Raw genomic sequence first — 21,942 nt, forward strand, 5'->3', positions numbered from 1 at the left:
TTTTAAGTTCCTCAATACCTTTGTACATATATTTATTTGATGATATTTTACATGGAATCTTCTCCTCTAGCATCTTTGCCTCACTGCAAACATCAAGTGTTTTGGTCTTTCCAGGAACCTCACAGTAATGAAAAAACAATGGCTTGCATTAATTTACAGTTATTAGAGATGCTGGTAATACATCTAAAAGAAAAGGTCTGATGCTTTTGTGACATGAAACTCAAGCAACATTCCAGGAGATGTGCTCAAAGTGTTTGGCTTCAAATTATTTTTTAGAATTCACTGCCTGAATTTGGTTCTTCACAAATTTTTAATTATACCTCTGATAAATATTATTCTGAATAAGCACAGTTAAATATTCTTCAGATCTCCATCTCATTAACTAGTCTATCAAACCATGCCTGGAAGTTCAGCAGACATGGTTTGATCCTGGTTTGTTGAGAGGGAGTGCTGCATCCTGTCCAGCCAGCTCCACATTCCATACCATAGGCAACATGGAAGCAGCAGGCTGGGCGCGTCCAGTTCCAGTTATGCGATCTACTGCCTTGGCCAGACAAATGCAGTCTGTTAAACAACTTTTATTGTTACCATTTTTAGCAATGGAATCAGTATTTTGCAGGAATGTTCAACTTAAGGTATACCTTCCAAGTCAAAGTTTTGGAAGTTTTAAGGTCAGTGCTCATGAAGACATCCTCCTAAATTGTGTTTATAGAATAGAGCAGTGAAAGAAGAACACTTTCTGCTCTCTCTTGATCCCTTTGATCAGAAGCTGGTTTGTTGGTTCTGTTGTCCTACTTGGCTGAAGACCAAAGAAGAGAAAGAAACTCCATCTTTCTCTTCCTCAACTGAGGTTCACTAAATTCATGAGAGTTTCTTTCCATTTAGAAGTTTGTTGCACTTCAGTGTCAGAATCTCATCCTTCAATCACTGTTTCACCATGTTATCAGAGATTCTCCTTTCACAATGCTTTCCTATCATCCTACAGCCTATGGACTGGAGAAACAGGCAAAAAGTCAAAAGGGAGCCACACATGTAACACTATGCACATTCCTCTCTAAGTGTAAATTATTCCCCAAATCCATAGAACTCATAGCTGGAGACAGAAGCTGGTCATGCACTTAGGAATACCTGCAGTGAACAGAGCTGGAGGCACCCTTATCTCTGAGTGCAAGAACAGCTGTTTCTCTCACTGAGCTGCTCGCTGAACAAAGGTCTGCATCAGGAACTTCAGACCACAATTTATTTACAAGCCAGAGTGTTAAATCTCAGTTGCGTAAAGAGGCAGATGGTGAGGATTTCAGCTCTACAGCAGCAAGAAAGGCGCCACTATTATAATTATTTTTAAATTTCTTGGGGTTTTTTTTGGTTGAACATTTCAAGCACATGATATTTAGAACTATGGAATATTGCCATGGCCAGGGGCATATATGTTTTCAGTTTTTTATAGAGTTTATATTGTATGGAGTTAGTGTTAGAACTGGATATTATCAGAAATGCCTGTGTAGGTACACACTAATGGCTTTGTAAGGTATGTGCACAACAGAAAGAAATAATTATTTTACAGATAGTGTCCATGTGAAATATAGCTGGTTACAAAGAACAATTTTATGTGAATCTCTTTGGGACCAGCTTAGTACAACAGAGTACAGAAACAGAGAGTTATTGTCAGAAGTTGCAGTAACACAGTGTTTGCTCTCATTGCCAGGGCAACAAAAAACAGATAACTTAAACAGATGTGAACTGAGACATGAAGTGATAAGTATGCTGCAAATACAGGACCAGGCTTTTCCTCACTTCTCATATGGCTGATACCCTTTTTCACTCCATCTCTTTAAAAGATAGACAAACAGGAAGCAGTTAATAAAAATGTGTATGTATGATCTCTAAGCAAGTTTTATTCAGCTGAAGTTTATTCTGCTGATACTTAGAAACGTAGTTATTGCTCCAGCCCATAACACTCATCATACACTTAACTTTCCCAAGCGGTGCTTTAGACACCTCCATATGTTGTGCATTCCCTACAGGAGACCTCCAAGACCACACTGCCAGGTACCTAAATGCCCACTATGCATCAATACAATTAAAAAAAAATAAATATTTTTTTCTAAAAAATATATGTATATCTTTTAAAAAGTGGTGACAGTAAATGCTGCTTGCATCCTTATCCACACTCACTTCCCTGCAGGGCTCTGTGACTGTCAAGTGTAGACAATGTGGAGCTCAGCACTTGCATTTGTTGTTCTGAGGGGATCAGTAATAAAGAAACTGCAATTTCAATGGCTGCATTTCAGTCAGCAGATTCAGCAAAAGAGTCAATTAAATTGAGTTTAAATTCAAATTAGTGAGTAATGTAGACCAACAGAAACAGATCTATAAAGCAAAACAGCTGGTGCTGAGAAACCAATAGCCATGCTACATGTGTTTGGGGGGAATTCTTATCACTACTGACATGGTCCAGTGATCTGAAAGTGGCTGAGGCACAGTAATTATCCTCCCAAAGCCTCTTTTCAGTTTAGTTTCATCTGAAACAAATCAGGTCTGAGATCACACCATGGTGATGATCTGAGAGCACCCTTGAATTGAGCTAGAAGACAGCACCACATTAAGATAGCATCAGGAGACCACCACTCCTCTAGTACAGTGAATCTTCATGTAAGAAAACTATCAGCTTTCCTGCTAAGCATCACAAAGCCCCCCTCTCACATGGGGACTGTGTTCTTTTTTGTGAAGAAATATAAATAAAAGAGGGGGAAAAAACTAAAAATCAGAAAAAGTACCTGCTACGTGGATTCTTACACATCTAATTAAGACCAATGTGAGAGCACTCCTTCACCACACCTGTTACCAGAATCATGGACCAGTAAGGAGTGACCCATAGAACTTTTAGAAAATTATCATTTGAAACTTATTTGTGTAGCTTAGGTAGCATAATCAAAAAAGCCCCAAAATGACGAACACATACAAACTGCCAAAGTAAAACTGTCAAAGCCTCTTAACCTCATAAAACACACTAGAAACTGTAGTCTGGAAAGCAGTTTCTTTAGCTGTGCATTTTTTCTGTAACAGCCTTACATGTGATGGGGTATAATTGTTTACCCACAAGGGCAGGTATAAGATCAGTCAATTGCCAGATGGTTTAATTCTGATTCCTTGTTTAAAAATTAAAAAATCAAATACAAGGGTCAATTAATTCTGATGTTTCTGAGAAGTAGAAACTTGTGAGTAGAATAGCCTAATCTGCAGATAACACTGAGGGTCTTTCCTGTCTTGTTCTTTGTGCTGGCGAGCCTGCCTTTGGCAGTGATGCACACCAGCATCCACAGCAGAAAGCAACAACTATACCTTAACTGAACTCACAGCTCACTCACTGCACAAGGACATCCTCGTAGGGTACAGATCTGCCTATGAGACCTGAATGCAAACCTTCCTCTTCCCAAGGAAGTGCTCATACCACCAGAGCCTCCCTTTGCAGATTTATTTTATAAGGAGAGCAAAGGTCCAGTCCACTGTTGCCATCAAAGGCAGTTTAAGAGGTTCCAGCAGCAGCATCTCTCTGCCTCTCCCTCTCTGCCCAAAGGTTACAGCACTCTGAGCTGTATGGATTCAGCTGTTTGTGTGGGCACACTTCAAACACTTTCAGTGAAACAGTCTACTGTAAATGCAAAAACACCCCCTGTTGGGGTTTCCATATTTTATTTTTTTTTTCTTCTTTTGGGGAGGCAAAGGCTGGAAGGGAGGAGTGGGAGTCTGACTTCTTCCATCAGACTATTCCACAAAAGCTATTTGTACAGTCATGTTCTAAAACAGATGAGGAAATAAAAATCTTTGAGGGTAGGAGGGATGTAGAGACGAAATGAGGGTAGTGGGGAGAAACAAAGCAAGCAGCTGGGACTGGAACCTCCAACTGGCTCCAATTCTGTAGCATTCATAATGGGGAACTACACATGAAGCCCATATTTACTTCAGCATTTTTAATCAGCAAAGGACTCCAGACACACTTGCTAAAGGTCTGAAACACCCAAAATGAAGCTTCAAGTCAGACATCCAAGCTTTAAAGAGAAGCAGCAATTCCCATAGCTCACAGTGCCCATGTCCTGCTCACTAGTTTTGCCTTCTCTAGGCACAACTCCCAGGCCTCAGCTGGCACAGCCCGTGGACCCGTGTCCCTCTGTTCCTCTGAGACCCGAGTCACAGTGCTGAACCCAGGCACTGAATTTTGGGCTAGAACAATTCTGAAAGCTGGAGATGTGCAAAAAAGACAGCCCCCCTAAACTTGCCTACAATTGCCATAATTGGACCCCCTCACTTATTTAATTTTATTTTGCTTGTACCATGGCTAAGAAAGATGAGAACAAGAAACAGCAAGTGGAAGCATTAGAAAATGCTATATCTGCTGCTCATTTTTTCCACTTTCCATCAGCTCCACTGAGGCCCCTCTCAGCCACTGTTTTTTGGGAAAGGTGCCATCCTGTACAGAACTTTCCTCCTGGTGGGAACAGCTTTGGGTGGATTAGAGAAGTACTGCTGGGCAAAGCACATCTTTTTGATTAAAAATTTGTAAGGTATGTTCCCACCACTTAGCAGAACTTGTTTGCATCTCAGCATTTCAGCCTGAGTTCAACCTGTGCTGTTTAAGAGGATTTTGTTTGAACGAGATATGTAAGTCAAGAGTCTCGAATTCCATTTTGTTTCCTATTCTGACTTTGATGTGTGCCTTTGGGCAACACATTTACTCTCTCTCTCTCTCCATGTCAGGTTCCCCCACCTGCAAATTAGAGATTCTCATAATTATCTTAATAATCCGTTAAGCACATTGAGAGTTTTGAATAAGCAGTGAAATGTGTAAAGGTTAATATTGTTTTTAAAAGCCAAAGCAACTCTTCTTATGTTACCTCTGCAAAAATACTGCATCTGATGTTTGAAAAACATAACTGCCGAGTAGAAGTTAATGCAGTAAATGTTCAGCACATGTTTGCTTCTACTGACGCACACTATTAGAAAAATTGCTTGAGACAAATTGAGATATTATAGAACAACCCCATTATGAAGCTAGACCACAAAAAAGCTTTTTTTAATTTAAACTAGATCATCAATAGAATAACGAAGAGATGGATGAGAATGAGAAGCTTGGTTGTAATTATTTCTCTGAAGATCTGGAACATTATCTGACAGGATTTTAATTCTTGAGTCTGTATCAAAAGACTGGCAGTTCTCCAAGGTCTTCAAGACATTTTGGTCCTTAAGGGTAGCAGAATAACTGTTTGAGCAAAGACCTTTACTTGCTATTACTTGCCAGCCTTGTGCTAGTCTGCCTTCAACTTCTTTGCCTAGAGTACTTGAGTCAATTCACATTCCACAAGAGAAACACAACTTTATGTCCAAAAAAGTAAATTACTGTATACAATTATCACAAATATACTTCAAATGGAGAAAGATACTATAGTATAGTGCAAGCAAAGTACCTCAAATAGGTAGAGCTTTACACTCAGACAAGGCAGGTGGCTGAACATGTGAAAATCCTGATGAAGCAAACTCTCCAGAAGAGAGAGGAACTATGGGTAAATAATTTTTTTGCCAAAATCATTGCTTCAGAGAGTATAAAAGTTCAGGGATGCTCCTGAGGCACCAAAAAAGACCCCCAAAAGCCTAACAAATCTGAGACTCCAAAGAAATAAAACAACAACAATTAATACCCCCACAAAAAAACCAAAAAAAACCAAAAAAAACCAACTCACTAAAAACAAACAAAAAACAAATAACCAAAACAAACAAAAAGCAAAACAAACAATAAAATATATATACACAATCAAACAAAACAAGAAAAAACAAAGCCAAACCAAAAATGTAGCTTTGAAATTACTGTCAACAGCAAAGTTAAGTGAAGAAGATATGTACCAAAATTAAATGTTGTTATGTTAACGTCTGAAATGCTTTAGCCTAAACTGCTGAAAGAGAAAAATAAGGAAATGTGAAAATAAAACTCAAAAATATGAAGGTTTGAAATCCCTACTTCAGGTAATATATGCTTTGACAGAGTAACCATCGTAGTAGCTGAATTCAAGTAAAAACTAGCTAAATTCAGCAGGCAGTACAAGTCACCTAACCTTGAATAAAGCAGCATTAAAATGCTTTAATTTGCCACCTGCTTTGCCAGTTATATCAATATAAGATATCATTGAAAGTAATCTACATAATAACTAAAAGCAGCTATCAAATATTAAAAAAAGGACACATACAAAAACTTCCAAACAACCCACTGGAGTAATTTCCAAAACTTTCTCTCCTTCAAACCAAACTAAGCACCTAAAGGTCCTCAAAGAGACCAGGTGAACTTGAAAAATCTGCCAGGAAAGTCTGTTTTTAGTTTTGGGCTGGTATTTCTCTTGTTCACCTCTCATTCCCTTTACTGATATGAAGACCAACACAAAAGCCTGTCTTGCACCAGACATTTAATACCAAAACAGAAAGTAATTTGTACGGTTCTTATCTTTTATCTTGAGTCAGGAGAGTGGCACAGAACAGTTACTGTGTAAGACATAAAGCTGTGATTTGTGATATGTTCAAATTACTTTCCATTTCCAGAACTGTATTGTGTCACTAGCAGCAGCCCTTATTAGATCCAGGGTGCCACGTAGTTCCAGCCCTTTACACAGGGGAAAATCCAAAGAAACAACCGAGGGCAGTGCTGTCAGGTTACCTGGAAACCTTCTGTATCCTCAGTATGGTCTTCCTTTTCACCATAAAGTGATAGAGCTCACAAAGAATCAAATCACTGTCATCTCCTACATCCAGTGCTCACCCTAATGGGAAAAGCTTTGTGATCTTTGACAACGGAAAGAAAATGACTTACAGAACACCTGTAGGGTCCAGCAGACTGATGAGTACCTCAGCAAGAATTCTCCATTAATTCCAATGTGCAAAGTACCAACTTCACTGGACAGAATTATTGACTAAGTATTACTTGTGGCATGTGTAAATACCCCAGTAGAGTTCAACCCTATACCCGTTCTCTCGACCACTTTCTCTAAAAGCTATGAGATCCCTCAGAACATCCACATAAGGTCAAGTAGAGAAAGAGGAAAATTTCTGCTAACTCAGGCAACATAGGGACCACTAGAAATACAGATCCAGTAACTTTGGCCTTACATCATGGAGGAGGGAGAGGGAGCAGGACAAAGAAGGAAAAAGAAAAAAGGCAACTAGGATCAGAATCTTGACAGACAATACATTGATGTCAAAGTAAAGTGTTTTACCCAAAAAAACTATTAATGAATACAACCCAGGTTCAACATGCAACAAGATACTATATTATTTTGTGTACATTATTATTTTGATCAGACCAATAATAATCCAATTGTATTGTGCTGCATAAGATTTAAATACCACCAAGGTTTTTTTCATATTGCTAGAAGTCATGTCTACTTTGTTATCAAAAGTGTATTTTCAGGGTAAAGTGCCACCAGAAGAAGTTATTGTTAGACAAAGTTATGAGAAGATAATTTTAGAAACTCTTAAAACTATTTCTGACATCATGAATGCTGCTTGACAAGCAGTGACATTTTTGCCAGTTTCTCAGAGCCCTTATTATTTTATTTTCAAATTCATCCTGCTACCAAGTAAAAGAAATGCAATTTCTTTTTTATAAAAATAATTTATGTAATTACTTAAGGAATATTTAACAAAACCAATTTTTTAATAGATCTATTTGCCTGAATTTTCTGAGTGCCCATATTTTATTGAAGAAACACACTCTTCTGAAAAATTTATACATTTCAAGCACTGCATAAAGCATATGAGGCTTACAGACTGAATTTAGTCTGTGAATCTAATGCTACAGTTTTACCATGCAGTTTTTCCTTCAGCAAAAGAACATGAAGGGTAAAGTGTTAACCCCATTAAAAGTCAAGGCAAAGCTTCTATGGACCGTAATGAGACTGGGATTTCTCCCAAGGTGTTAAACTGTGGTTTGGGAAAGCGAATAAAAGCACATCCATTATTGTAACAAGTACTTACCTGCTAGCCAGACTGAGCAACTCATGTCTATCGGCTACTGCAGATTTCTTTTCCAGTTCCCACAACATCACATTGATCAGGTATGAATTCTTAATTACAATAGGCACTTCTTCAAACATGTTTTCATATGCAATATTTGCTTTTTTCAAGCTGTGAAAAAAGTTATGGAATATTTACTAATATAAACAGTAACTCTCTTACTCTCTTTGTTGAACTAGTGCTCCAACAAACAATAATATTGTAAAAATTCTTGATTTTCATAATTCCACAATTAAACAAGAGTCAAGTTTTGTTAAGAAAGCATTTGCATGGCAAAACCACACGTTTACAAAGACTAGGAAAAGCTGCTCCAGGAAAAAACTCCCGTAAGACAAGCAGCTGCCTTGCTTGTTAATAGATTACCTACGTGAAAAAGTCTCCAGCAAGAGACTGTACTGACAGGATTAACTCTGTCCCTTCCAAAATATTTTACTGATTTTCCTGCCATCAGTCTTTCTTAAAAAGGTCTGAAGCTAATTACCACATGATGCTGAAGTACCTTTAAATACCATTACTACAATGAAAAACATTTTCCCAATACCTGCATAATTAAAGATTTTATTGACCAAAATATTATTCACAAAATATTGTATCTTTTGGAATAATTAAATTCTGTAGTGAATATTAAAACATTAATTTCCAGTGTGTATCTTTTTACAATATACACATAAAAAAACGATTGCTATTGCTTCATAATAAAGTAAATAGACAGTAATATCTTTCATAAAATCTGGAGATAAAAGCATGATTTAGAAGTTTCTAAGGAAATAGAGCCTTTGCTACTTTATGAATACATATTGCATTTTGGAACAAAAACTTTTGCTTTTTGCCTCCACCCCCCTTTTTTTTTTGACTGATCAGAGATTTGTTTGTTCATCATTACAGTTTTAGACACCATGCAATGAAAAGAATACATTTTTCCCCCAACTCAAAAAAAGTGATTTCAACAAGTGTTTGTGCCTTTGCTATTGAACAGCAAGCAGCTGGAGGCAAAGGAAGCTAAGGCCTACAGACCTGGAACGAGTAGCTAATCTTTTGAAACAGATTTAGAAGTCTACTTTACTCCAGAAGATTGTGTCCATATGGGGAAGTTAATTTGGAGTAAATACACTGGGACAACTATTCCAGAATACCTGTTCTATTTTAATTCTGCAGAAAAATTAAAGAGCTTAAAGACAGATCAGTTATTTCCCTCCCTCCATTTCTTTTTCTTCTGTTTTTTGGCTCTGTTCCCACATACAGCTATCTTCCCCATGGTCCTTACAGGACGCCCACTGACAAGCCCTAAACCCCGTTCATGGAAATGCCCAGCTGGCCTTTCCCACCTTCTCAGCCCACTGTGCCACTGCACAATCATCACTGCCCACACAGGTTCTCCCCAGCACACACTGCTGCTACCTGAGCTTTTAAAACACAGCGTTCCATAACCCCAGGTACCATTCTGCATCCCAATAATTCAGCAAACCCTATGAGAAAACATCCTTTGAAGTTACTTACGCTTCTGGAGAGAAGTCTTTTTCTTTGCAAACTTCCATCAGTTTGGGAGTCAGCCTATATGCCTTCAGTGACAAAGACCCTTGGGCAGTCTTAATGGGATCTATTATTAAAAATGGAAGGAAACCTATTATTATGAAACCCAGACTGTCTTTTTCTTTTTAAATATCTGAATGACATAAACAGGAGGAAAATTACTAAGTAGCCTTAGTGATAGGAAAATTAAGACAACAAACACAAAAGAGACACTATAACAGAGGCAGTCCTATTGCACTGCTATGTAAAACACAACCAGCAATACACAGTGACACCAATTAGTAAGCTTAACTTGGAGAACTTGAGGGGAATCTTGATCCATTCTACTCATATTATTTCCCCATGAAAGGTCAAATTCACATTTCCTTTTCTTTATTAATTATCCATAGAACTTATGTAAAAGTGACCTCGTTTAAATAAAGATTCTTCCTTCCAATCATTTTGCAGTAAATTAAAATATTCATTAAACAACATTCTATATGATAAAAAAGTAATTTTAGAGTAGCAATAAGCTAATTCAGATTAAGCTGCCATGCTGCTTTGTGCATGACAATGTAACTGGTGTATACAAAGATTTGTTTTGCTTTGACATATACTCTGCTGAATTTAGGGGGAAATTTTCTAAACAAACTGTTACATTCCTTGGACAAAGAAGCTTAACACTTGCAGCACGATAACAGCTGAAGCATGCCAACAGGAGAATAAAAGCTGTGTTAACATTCATGTTGTCTGAAACTTAACACAGTAAAACTTTTAGCAATCGGTGATAAAATGAAAACCAAAATAGACTGAAACAAGTGGAAAATTCATCAAGGTCTGATGATGCAATGTTTCCAGCCAATATAAGTATACTTTAACAACTTGTTCTTTACTGTAATCCAATTGTTAACATACTGAAACAATTTTGGGGCAGCTCATAAGATTGATCGTATTCATTAGTATTTTTTCTGACAGATACTCAGGACGTTACATTTACTTCTCAGCTGGAAACTATATGCAAGTCTGCCAGATATGGCAAACTGTGAGTGTTTGGGGAGGGGGAGGCTATAAAGCTGTTAAATTGCCTACGGTTCTGATACAGCACAGAACATCTGGTCTGGAGAGCTTGAGGAAACACCATTAAATAGGCAGAAAAGAAAAAAATCTTTGTGCTAAGAAACAGTCCAGGTTTTGTATGCTTCTGTCAGAGGTATTAAAAAAACTTGGCAATTCGTGTGATGATTGGTCAGTCACGTACAGAGCCAGACACGCTAGCAAGCGGGGTTTGTTAGACATCTGGTCGGGTTCCACCAGCCCCTTCCACGAGGGAGGGGAGATGAAGGAATAAAAATGAAGCAGCTACTCCAGCATTCCAAAACGTACACATCAGGGCTCTGATAGCAAGAAAAATAAACAGAAAGAAGGAAACCCTGTCTAGACTTAGCTGCTGCTGAGGCTGCCGTAGACACAGGGTTGGTATTTACTCGAAAAGGCCTGCCAGGCTACTCTTACAGGCAAAAGACAGAATACAAAAATAGTAGTAATAATATTAAGAGGGGAAAAGAGTAATAAAGGAAACCTCATACTAACCGTAAATGAGAACTACAGACTCCTCAATTGCATGCTGGTAACTGAACTGGGAATCCAGGAGGGCACGGGTGACAAAAGAGCCATAGTATGTGGACTGGTACCAGCCAACGTGAAGATGATCAATGTTTACGTGGCGCAGGCTTCGCATCATTTCCATCTGGTATTGAACTGGATTAAATTAAAAGTATGTTTAAAAAGTAAACTTACATAATTGGTACTATTTAAAGAGAGAGATTGATATTAAATGAGTAAATTATATTTTATTTTCATTTTTGCAACTGCCTAGAAATTTGTTTATTCACTGGACTATCTTCATTAAAATCCAGAGTTTCCTCAGAGAATGAAAGTAAGACCAGACTGAGTAAGCAGACTTCTTTCAGCTGCAGTTCATTGCTAAAGTGATCAACGAACTGTTACACATCATTTACAGTGTGCATTACCTTCCTCATTCATAAAAAAAAATAATCTGATACTGGGTTTCATTAAGCAGTAACATCCTAACATTTAGTAACAAAGACTTATTGTGATTTAAGTTGCAATACTGTCTGAAATTAGGTAACTTTTGGAATCAAAAGGAGAATTATTTCATGAGTGTATGAAACTGGGTCTTTTTCACAACATAAACTACATTTTCAGTATCAGAGCTTGGGGAACCACCTATAGCTATTAGATAGTTTTGACTGCATTTTACTTTCAATTTTCAACATTGTTTATATTTTTAGGTGTATATAAATGCAAAGGATGCATGGATGTACATATTATTGGTTATAATACACATATATCTAAATACTGCAAGTTACCTTAAACATTAGGGAATGTATTTTTTGTAAGGCTTTTTACACCAACAGCTGTAATGTTTCATTGCACCAATACAAAAATCCTATTTCTATTAAATGCTTAATTCAAACAGATCATCTTCATGGAGCAGAGTTCTAGTTAGGAATATTTAACATAAATCCCATCAAACAGAACAACACACTTTATCACTTATCAGACCTTTTAAACAGACAGACACTATGCTGGTTAAATTTAAGGAAAGCGAAATCAGTGTGATTATCAGACGAACCAAGAGTCTGAGCCAACTCATAGGAAATCAAATGCAACAAAACCATACAGTCCTTAAGTTTTGCCTGCAGCTGCAAAAATTACAAAGATAACACACACACCCCCCATGCGTTCATTTTTGTTAATTTTTTTCAAGACTTCTACAGACGGAATTACAATATTCACTATAAAAGAAAGAAACACTAATTAATTAGCTGCAGAATGCGCTACATTTTCAGACCCCACTTCATATCCTTTCAAAAGGGGAAAAAAAATCCACACATATTATTTAAAGATATGAGTCGACATTCTTCAAGACTGGACAAATATTTTTCCAGCTTATCGCTCACTCTTGCAGCACAAACTACATTCTGCAGTCTTCTGGCCCTTCTCATTAAATTGCCATATCTGACTGACTGTATTTCTGAAGTAACCTACATACACTTACAGAAACCCTTGCAGACTTCTTCTATCAGTATATGCTGGTGATTGCATTCTATACCATTGTACCTTAACAGAAATGATTGAAATTTGTGTTTCATCCAGGGCACCATGATAATACAGCATCCTGAAACTAATACAGCAAAACCACCCAGGCTTTGCTCTGAAATGCCCTAACACAGGCAGTAAAGGAGAGGCCTGCTCAATATGCCTGTCTCTAAACCAAGGCAAATCTGGAGATGCCTCTACACTCTTCAGGGCAGCCTGCACAATTGATCAAACAGCTATTTCCAATATGGAAACCTTCCCTCCTGCCAGACCTAAGCAAGCTCATTGTACTACTTCCAGAAACAGAGGCCAGGCTGAAACTCCTTACCTAGAGCCCAATGCTTTTGCATCTCAGTGTTTGGCTCAAAAGCAAAGATCTGGTTTGTCAAAGAGGCTTAGTCCTTAAACTTGAAAAGTTTTTGTGGATTTTTTGGAAGTGAAGATGGTAAGTTTCTAAATTTTATAATTAAAACAAGAACACAAACCTCCTCCAAAACAAAATAAAAGACTCCTGCTGTAACCATGATTTTGAACTGAAAAGGTATATGGCCCAGTTATTAAATGTAGCTAGGAAAAACTCTTTTGGTTAAAAGAAGCGTTTCAAAGGTGTATCTGTGTGGAAAGCAAGAATGACTTGTTTCTCGCATGACTTGCTACAACATGCTAAAAAATGAAATTATAGTTAGATCCTTTGTAGCCAAATGAAGTCATTAAGAGGAAAAACTAGAAAGGATTTTCAAAAGCAGCTGAAACATATTTTATGATAATTAAATGAAATTAAATGAAATGTGGACTTTTAGATAGCTGAGCTAGACTGCTCCTTGCAGTGGCAATTCTGTTTTAAATGGTGGGCACTCTCAAAGTAGAGGCAGTAATGATGGGGAAAAGATACTTAGACATAGATTCCTATGAAATCATGTGGCTGATACATCCAGATAATTTCCCCCTTGAGAAGTGTAATATTCAAGAGCAGGAAAAACATCCAGATCCTTTACAAACTTGAATAAAGGCATATCATGCTCTCAAAAGTGTTGTTCTGAGAGCTAACTGGTAACCAAGTTCCAGGACAAGCTCTTTTCTTAAACACAGTACACCCAGCAACATGTAAGAGATGTAACACAACATAAGAGATACTGGCCAGAAGAAAAAGGACTCACAGAAAACCATCCAGATTTCATGTCAGCAATTCCTCCTCTCATGGCTGTTAGCAGTTAGATGATAATGAAGGCAATATTGGAAAAAATGTCCAAAAACCAATAAAGCATCAATAGCTAACATCTTTGCCTTGGGAAAACAACTGCAGAAATTAAAACATGATGCAGTCCCCACCAGGGAGAAATGGAAACTCTTTTAATCAAACATATATTTTATAACATGTATTAGTAGCTAGATAGCTCCAACAAGCTGCCAACTTGTACAAATGGGTAACAGTCCCCAAGCTGCTTTTGTTGATACCGTTACTGCTGTTTCTTTACATCGTTTTCCCAATCTGCACAACATCATCTTTTTACCCACAAGCTTAACACAGACTGAGCAAAAGCTCCCTCTTGCCTTCTATTTATTACTCAGTCTGCTGGCATTTGGGACACTTGTGAACTTTTTCTAATGAATTCACTCTTTCATGTCACAGTCCCTCCCAAGCCACTCTGCAAAGCTTAGACACTTAGTCCTAAGAGCACCCAGAACTGAGGTGAGCAAAGAAAAGGGCAGGGGAACAGCCAGACCAGGATGCTGCCCCCTGCTCCCTCACATTTAGACAGTGTACCTACATTTTAAAACAATCTATTTGTTCAGGGATGTCCTTATGATGAGGAAAGCCAACAGCCACACTTGCACTTCCCAGGGGTGCTGCTTGCACTGAGAATGTGCAACCTCCGTCTCCTGAGCCATCACCCCTCTCCTGAGCACCTTTCTGAAGTAATTTTTTTAACAAAGTACTCTCTTTTGTTATTATTAAAAAACACCCCCTCCTTCCTCTAAAATGGCAGGTTTTTGTTTGTTTGTGAACAAATGCAGGGGAGAATTAAGAAAGCTAGAAAGCATTACTATAATTTGTCTAAAGCAAACAAAGTGCAAAATTGTACAATATGGGTGATTCACTTGAAAGTAACTGACTTGTGTGAATTTCTATTACCAAAATGCCTTGGCTGAAAAATCTTGACAGTAGTTTATTTGTTTTAATAAATATTGTAAAGTATTTTTAAAAATACTAGATTAACATAAAGAAATTTTCCTTTTCTAGAAAGTACTGCTAATATTAGAAACTTCATCTGGGCTTTAACACATGGGAGATATATACCCTATCTTACCAAAAAAAACCAAACAAACAAAAAAAAAAAAAACCCCAAAAACAAAAAAAACAAAAAACAAGCAAACCACCGAAGAAAACCACGCCAAAAAAAAAAAAAAACAAAACCAAAAAACACCCAAAACAACAAAAAAGAACCCCAAACATATAACAACCAAACCTTGAACAAACAAACAAAATGTATCAGATACAAGACCAAGAACTGAGCCCTGATGTAGTGGCCCATTCAACACTTTCAACAATTGACAATTCAATCATGTTCTCTATACCTTAAAATATCTGGTCAATAATTTCACTACTGGAAAACCTAATTTCAGAATAGGTCAAAACAGCTGAAGCAATGAAAAAAGGTCCATCATTATTCTAAAATGCAAACAAATCTAAAACCCTGGAGTTCAAAAACAACTGGTAAATTATGCAAGTTTATTTATTACTGAATTGTTTTTTTACTAAGAAAAATTCATTAGAATTCACCTCTCAGAGGATCACATATGCATGTGCATGTTGCTGAAATTCAGGCCTTAAACAGTTATTGTTACCATCAGAAGAAATGCCTTTCAGCCTGGCCACGTTCCGACTATCAGTAAATAGTGCGACATGTGAAACCCTGATCAATGGCAGCCTGGAGGCAATACATTTGATTACACCTTACTTGCTCAAGGCCTTAATTTCCAAAAGATAATCTGAGACACCTTAAGAAATTTGATTTTAAGAGTAGCAATCCACATGCTTCCTAAAAAGCCATACCCCATTGAAGTAGAAGGACTTTGTAGCAGTGTTAGGTGCCATACACTGACTGGTTTTCTGCTGCTCCCAACTTGCTGCAGTGGACCCTGGGCAAAAGATACAGACCACTAACTGAGCTACAAACCACTAACGTCTGTGTAGCCTTTAGTCTGCCATTCACAACTGTTTATCTCAACCTGCATTTCCCAAATTTGTCCTTTAACTGTGCTCAAAGAGCAAAAGTTGCATTTGCCTTCAGGAGAGCAGGTCACTGGTTCAAGAACAAAGTGGGACTTTACTGCTCCCTCACCTTCTACAGCTTCCTCCCAAAGACTGTCTCAGAATGAATCCGAGGATGAATAGTGTCCTTGAAGAATGCTGAGCACCCAGAAGACAGATGAACTAATACTACCTAAAATTTACTCAAGACTTGGTATACTGTCCAAGGGACACAGAAGTCCATCAGAAGAGACAGCATCCAGTTTTTGTGCTAACATGTCTCTGAATTTAACTGGTAACATGAATATGGCAAATTTTGGTTAATCTGGTCAAAATATACTGGAAAAGAGCTAAAATGTTCCTTTTATAGCACCACTATTAATGTGGATAGTATTTTTAACGCAATAATTTATCTGTTTTGAAGTCCTACCATGTGGTAGCATGTGTACTAAACAAGTGCTATACACTTCACAGCACAAAAAATTTGGGTTTTTCTATACATATTAACTTTGCCAAACCACATGTATGCTTCAGACAGTATCTTCAATGACTAAACCAAGTTAGCAGATGCTAGTTCAAGGAACCAGCGTATGCATTTGAAAAGAAGGAAAATTGATTTATTTAATTTAATTTAGCACAGAGAATTATGGAGACAACAATTTGGTTCCCTCCACACAATCTCAATTAATTGTCTAAAAAACTATGAATCACAATAACTGCATCTATTGATAACAATTCCAATTGTGAAGATACAAATAAAAGGAATACCACAACCAACTTATTATGGTTAAAAAATACAACTAAAAAGAATGAGCAAAGAGAAACAAGAATTCAGAATTAATTCCAGCAACGGCAATGTTTCATTTGAAAAAGCCTTCAGATGCTGTTGAAATATATTTCTCTGTCTAAAGTGTGCAGCACATATGCATACAAATATTTACAGATTTTTATCTATATCCAACCACCTCACACACATACACTTCTCCCAAGGCAAATGCACAAGCTCAGTAACTCAACAATTCTCCTATTCATGAAGAAAAAAAAAAAATTACAAGTAAATATTGCCTTCCTCAATAATATTAATTTCCTCCTCTGAAATATCAAGTCAGGGTTACAAAACAGTGCTCTATTTTATGCACTTTTGCTATACTGGGCTGAAAGCACCTGACCTCCTCTAAACATGAAAGCTAAGCAGACCAGGGTCTGTAGGTAGCTGGATGGGAAAAAATTCACGTGAAAATAGGCAAAAGTCCAAGAGTCATAGTCGTAAGAGGACAAAACCAAAAGCAAGTCAAAAGACTTAATTCAACCCCATTTTAACTGCTAAATTAAGAATGAAAAAAAGGGGCAGAAGATATCTGGCCATTTTTTTTATTTTTTTTTTTAAGGAATTTTGTGTTCTAATGAGCTAGCATTAACTGTGGCAGAAAAGTGAACATTCACAAATCTGCATTTTCTGTATAGGTTAGGAGATAAATTGACAACAAATCTTTAGGAATCCCCTCCATCTATGCCACCAACATTACCTACTTTAGTAAGAGCAAGCCAAATCCCTTTTGAGTGAATGCTTATTAGAGCAACTGAGGCTTTGCTAGTGCCTTCATGTTTTTTAAAACTAAAAGGCCCTTCATTTTACGAGAAAGAAAGAGAGAAACAGAAGAGGGAAAAACTCCTAAGTAGCAATTCATTATGTATGCTCAGTAAACTCATTCATTTTTAACCTTGATCACAACTCAATGTTAGTTTTATGACAGCCCTGTGTGATATTAACTGCGCTCAACAGAAAAAAGTACAGGACACCCAGAGGAGATATCACAATCAGTAGGTGAACAGTGAAAAGTAACAGAACATAATAAAAATAAAAAAACATGTGGAGGGCTTCTGTCAGGAGATACTTACCCAAGTGTAAGCCTGTATCTCCAGACTGTTAGCTATTACCAGTTTATCCAGCAGTTGCCAGAGCACAGGCTGCACCAGAGCTGATGACCACAGCCCTGGTATTAGGGACAGGGATACCTGTCCTGGGATCCAGGACACCGCAGCACAGCCAGCAGTGACTGCCCATCACCTTGCTACTTTACTGAGTAAAATGTGCTACCCGTGGGCTAGCACAAGGACACAGCTCCTGGCAAAGCAGGGCAGAGTAGGAAAGGGCAGCTCTGTCACTGGGAGGAGTAAAGGATGAGGACAAGTTTTGAGAACAAATTAATAAGACAAGGAATGGGGAGCACAGGGATGTGCGTGACAGGACAAGGGGAAAGTAGCAAATGGAAGCACACCACTTCCTGCACATGTGCTGGCACTTGCCCAGAGTTTTCTGACAGTGGGTTTGGGGCTCTGGTCTAAGCACACAACCACTGAATTAGGAAGCAATAAAAGCCATCAACCTATTACAGCATTTAATCAACACACGAGCAAACACTCAGATAAGCCTTTGGACAAGCTAAATTCCACTGACCACACAATTCTCTGCACAACTCCAAATGATGGGAACTTGTTCTGCTTTTAAATAAATACACCCAAGCCTCAAGACAACTCGAAATAAGATGGGTAGGACTGTCAAGGTAACTTGCAAAATTATCTTCTAATGTGTCCAACATTATTCCAAAGGATAAAAGCATTCTAATACTTTCAGAAATATTAAAATACTGAATGTTCAAAAAGCATTTTAAATTCAGAAATCCATTTTAAACTAGCATCTTGAAATTAAAGTTAAAATCAAGCAATATAATTCAACTATTTTGTTGGCAATGATTATCAAGAAGAAATAGTCAAAAGAAAAAGCAACGTATTTGAAGGCTTTCTCCCATATCTTTGGAGTATTTTTTTCATATTTATCTAGAAAGATCCATCTTCACAGTATCTTACAAATGCTCACCAATTAATCCTCCATCTCCTCCTACATGGCAGGTAAATAACATTCTTGTCTAAGCATCTATTTGGCTTACTACACTACTATTTCTGCATTGACTGAAGACAAATTTGATATGACATCGAAATCTTTATCATGAGAAAAAGTTTCAGTCAGCCTACACTGTCATGACAGCAGTAAATTGTACTACTACAAATGCCATCTGTGCAGCCTAAATCTTACTCTCCTCGCAAGAAAGCAGGAAGATGATATCTTATTTCCTAATAAACATCACATGCCTAATGAAAGCATGAACTGTTTTCTATTAGGAGTGTATTCCCATAAACTTTAGCACCTTGAAGCCTTTACTTATACCTATTTTGTCCAGCGTTGTTCTAGCTGCTAACATGCAAAGTAGGATTAAAGGCATGAAAAGGAATCATCATGGTTAAAAAATACTGCGTTACAGTAACCTCATAGCCAACAAAGCACATCCTTTAATGTGGCTTTTTAAAGTTTGCTAAGATATCCTAAACTTTAACAGCCATTGATTTTTGCTTGTTTACTCTAGTGAACAGGTGTAAGCTCTTTCTTTACAAAACATCAACATATTCTTTACAATATATCTACCTTAAGATGTAAGTTTCAAAGCAATTAAGCACACAATAACACAAAAATGTTTGGTGAAACTAATTCCTTTCCTACATAAATGTCAATCAGATTAATGTATTTTTTATTAATTTTTATATTACATAAATACTCAGAGAGGTTATTCAATTACCTGGAAAAATTTGGAAATGGTTTAAGATTAATGAATTACACAGTCACTTATACTTTTTTAATGTAACACAGATTTTCATACTCAGTTTGAAAGCAGAAAAGGAACAGAATGAAATGGAAACAACTCAAAAATCCCTGCATTTTGAAAATCAGTCATTTCATACAGCATGTATCACAAGAAAGTCAGTCTCATTTTGTTAATAAATTTTCCGTAAGTGAAGAAAAATTATGACTTCACATAAGGGGCTTGGGAGCTTTTAAATTCCTCATCTCCCCCGGAAACACAGAAAAAAAAATATTCTCCTTTGTAAAGCTTCAAAATTTGTGTATTTTCTACCAATCACTGCATTTGCATTGCTGAAATTCAAAGGGCAGTGAGAAGTGGAAGGACATCTTACACAGCTTATTTAAAGTTGAAATACTCATCTTGTTTTACCAGATCACAATGAAGCAAGTGGTTTTCTGATGGCTTGGTATTAAATATCCACAAGTCTGTTTTCAAGAATTTCTCACACTGTTCTTAAGTTTCAAGCTCACAAAACATGATCTGAACACTGAAGTACACACAGCCCCCATACAGCAATTTTCCTGAATTGTCTTTATAGCAATTCATTGCTACCACCTATTTCTTCAATTGAAAGTTACACCAGCTATTTTTCCATGACCTCCATCATGTAGGGATAACACTACTAGACACTCAGCAGAGAGAATCAATGAAGTTCTAATTTTTGGCAAAACAGAACATGGTAGCCACACCCATAAACTCATCCCTTAAATCAAAATTACATAAGTATTTTATTAAAAAATAAAAGGATGCTGTATCTTCAGCACTACCCTTACTGCTCCTTCCACTGGGGGTCTACTGTGAAGGGCAAGACCTCCCCGTGCACCGGGAAGGCTTGAAACAGCATCTATTGCTTCTTTCAGGATGCAGAAGGATACAGCCCCCAAAATTCACACTAGTTTTACAAAGCCTACCAGTTTTATCTAGTCCAAGTGCTGTTACTTGCTGAGCACACAGCTATGAAATGCCACATTAACTTCTCTCTTTTCAGTAAGAATAGCACTTAACTACCACTCCTCATTTAACACAGCAACTAGGAGCTTTGTCTAATACCTAGATGAACACAATGTCACAAGGATGTTTCAGCACATCTCTTACAACACTCTTAGAACCCCACTTACATCTCCAAGTAACACATTCCATTGAATAGTCCACGACAAACTGAGACATCCCATCTGACCAGCTTAGAGAGCAACGACTAAGCTGAAAGCTCTAACCAAGGGCAGCTTCTCTTGCATCTCTGCTGTAGGACCATCTACAAGCGCTCCTCATGGCTGTCAGCCAGGTCTTCAAGCCATGAGCAACACAACTTAAATTCACACGAGGTACAAGTAAGTCAGAATTCAAGCCAAGCCCTTCCTCATCTGACAGATGACAACAGTATCTCTTCACTACAAGATCCGGGGTCAGACATTTGCTTTGCCAAGCACTGACTTCGAGATAAAATAAGTCAGGTCCTGTTGCTTGCAATTCTGCCACAACAGAAATCTTTGCCCTTTAGCTTGCAGGCAGATTAGAGTGACAGGTTTCCTTCTGGTTCAGTTCTTGACCTAATGATTGCTACTACACAGCACACACACATATTCAATCAACACCACTTATTATCACAAGGCAACTCCTCAAAAGAGAGGGAAATCTCGGCTTTTATTATCCAAACTCTGAACCAGAAGATTCTTAACATGCAGGCTTACAAAAAGGTAAGTAAACAACACCTCCACCTTACGATTTCTCTAGATGAAGTGAAAGGTTTGCACTGCACATGTGGAGGCCATGGATCCGTACAAACGTGATACCAAATAAGAGCCAGAACTGAGCGTATCAAACAACTCCATTTCTTGAGGGGCACACATTACAACACTATTTTTTTGTAGCATATTGGCTACCAAGAGCTGTTTGAAATTATCTTAAGGATAGTTTTAAGTTTGTGAAACAACATGAAGGAAACTGATTTTAGATGAGCTCAAAAGTAGAAGACACTGATCAACATTTTCTAGGGAGCTTGAGGAAAAGCATTCAATTTTGGATGAAGAGAAGTACTAGTGGTTTAAACCTTGTGAAAACATTTGCACAAAAGACTCCTAAATTACTGCAATTAGATCACAAGACATTTTCAGTTTTTTTATTAAGTCTTCCCTGCCAACCAACAGTCACAGCGCAGTTATTTTGGAAGCTGTTGACTGCTCCAAGAAACAACAGATTAAATCAAACTCTGATAGAGGTAGTCCCTTCCTGCATGTGAAAATCAGCCTCCTTTGCTCCCTAAATATTACATTATGTCCATATAATATTATTTCAATATGACTGTTGATA

At 37.5% G+C, this 21,942-nt stretch overlaps 1 protein-coding gene across 1 annotated transcript in view; it reads right to left on the reverse strand.

The window, feature by feature from the left end:
- EIF3H (eukaryotic translation initiation factor 3 subunit H) overlaps positions 1 to 21,942 on the reverse strand; it is an 85,634-nt gene that overhangs the window by 5,900 nt on the left and 57,792 nt on the right. Inside the window, exons 3-5 of the mRNA XM_015618294.3 lie at positions 11,152 to 11,319; positions 9,550 to 9,649; positions 8,014 to 8,163 (exon numbers count right to left, since the gene is read on the reverse strand). Coding sequence (XP_015473780.1) covers positions 8,014 to 8,163; positions 9,550 to 9,649; positions 11,152 to 11,319 — 418 coding nt within the window. The remainder of the gene's footprint in view (positions 1 to 8,013; positions 8,164 to 9,549; positions 9,650 to 11,151; positions 11,320 to 21,942) is intronic.

Source organism: Parus major, chromosome 2 (assembly GCF_001522545.3).
Source record: "Parus major isolate Abel chromosome 2, Parus_major1.1, whole genome shotgun sequence".
NCBI lineage: Eukaryota > Metazoa > Chordata > Aves > Passeriformes > Paridae > Parus > Parus major.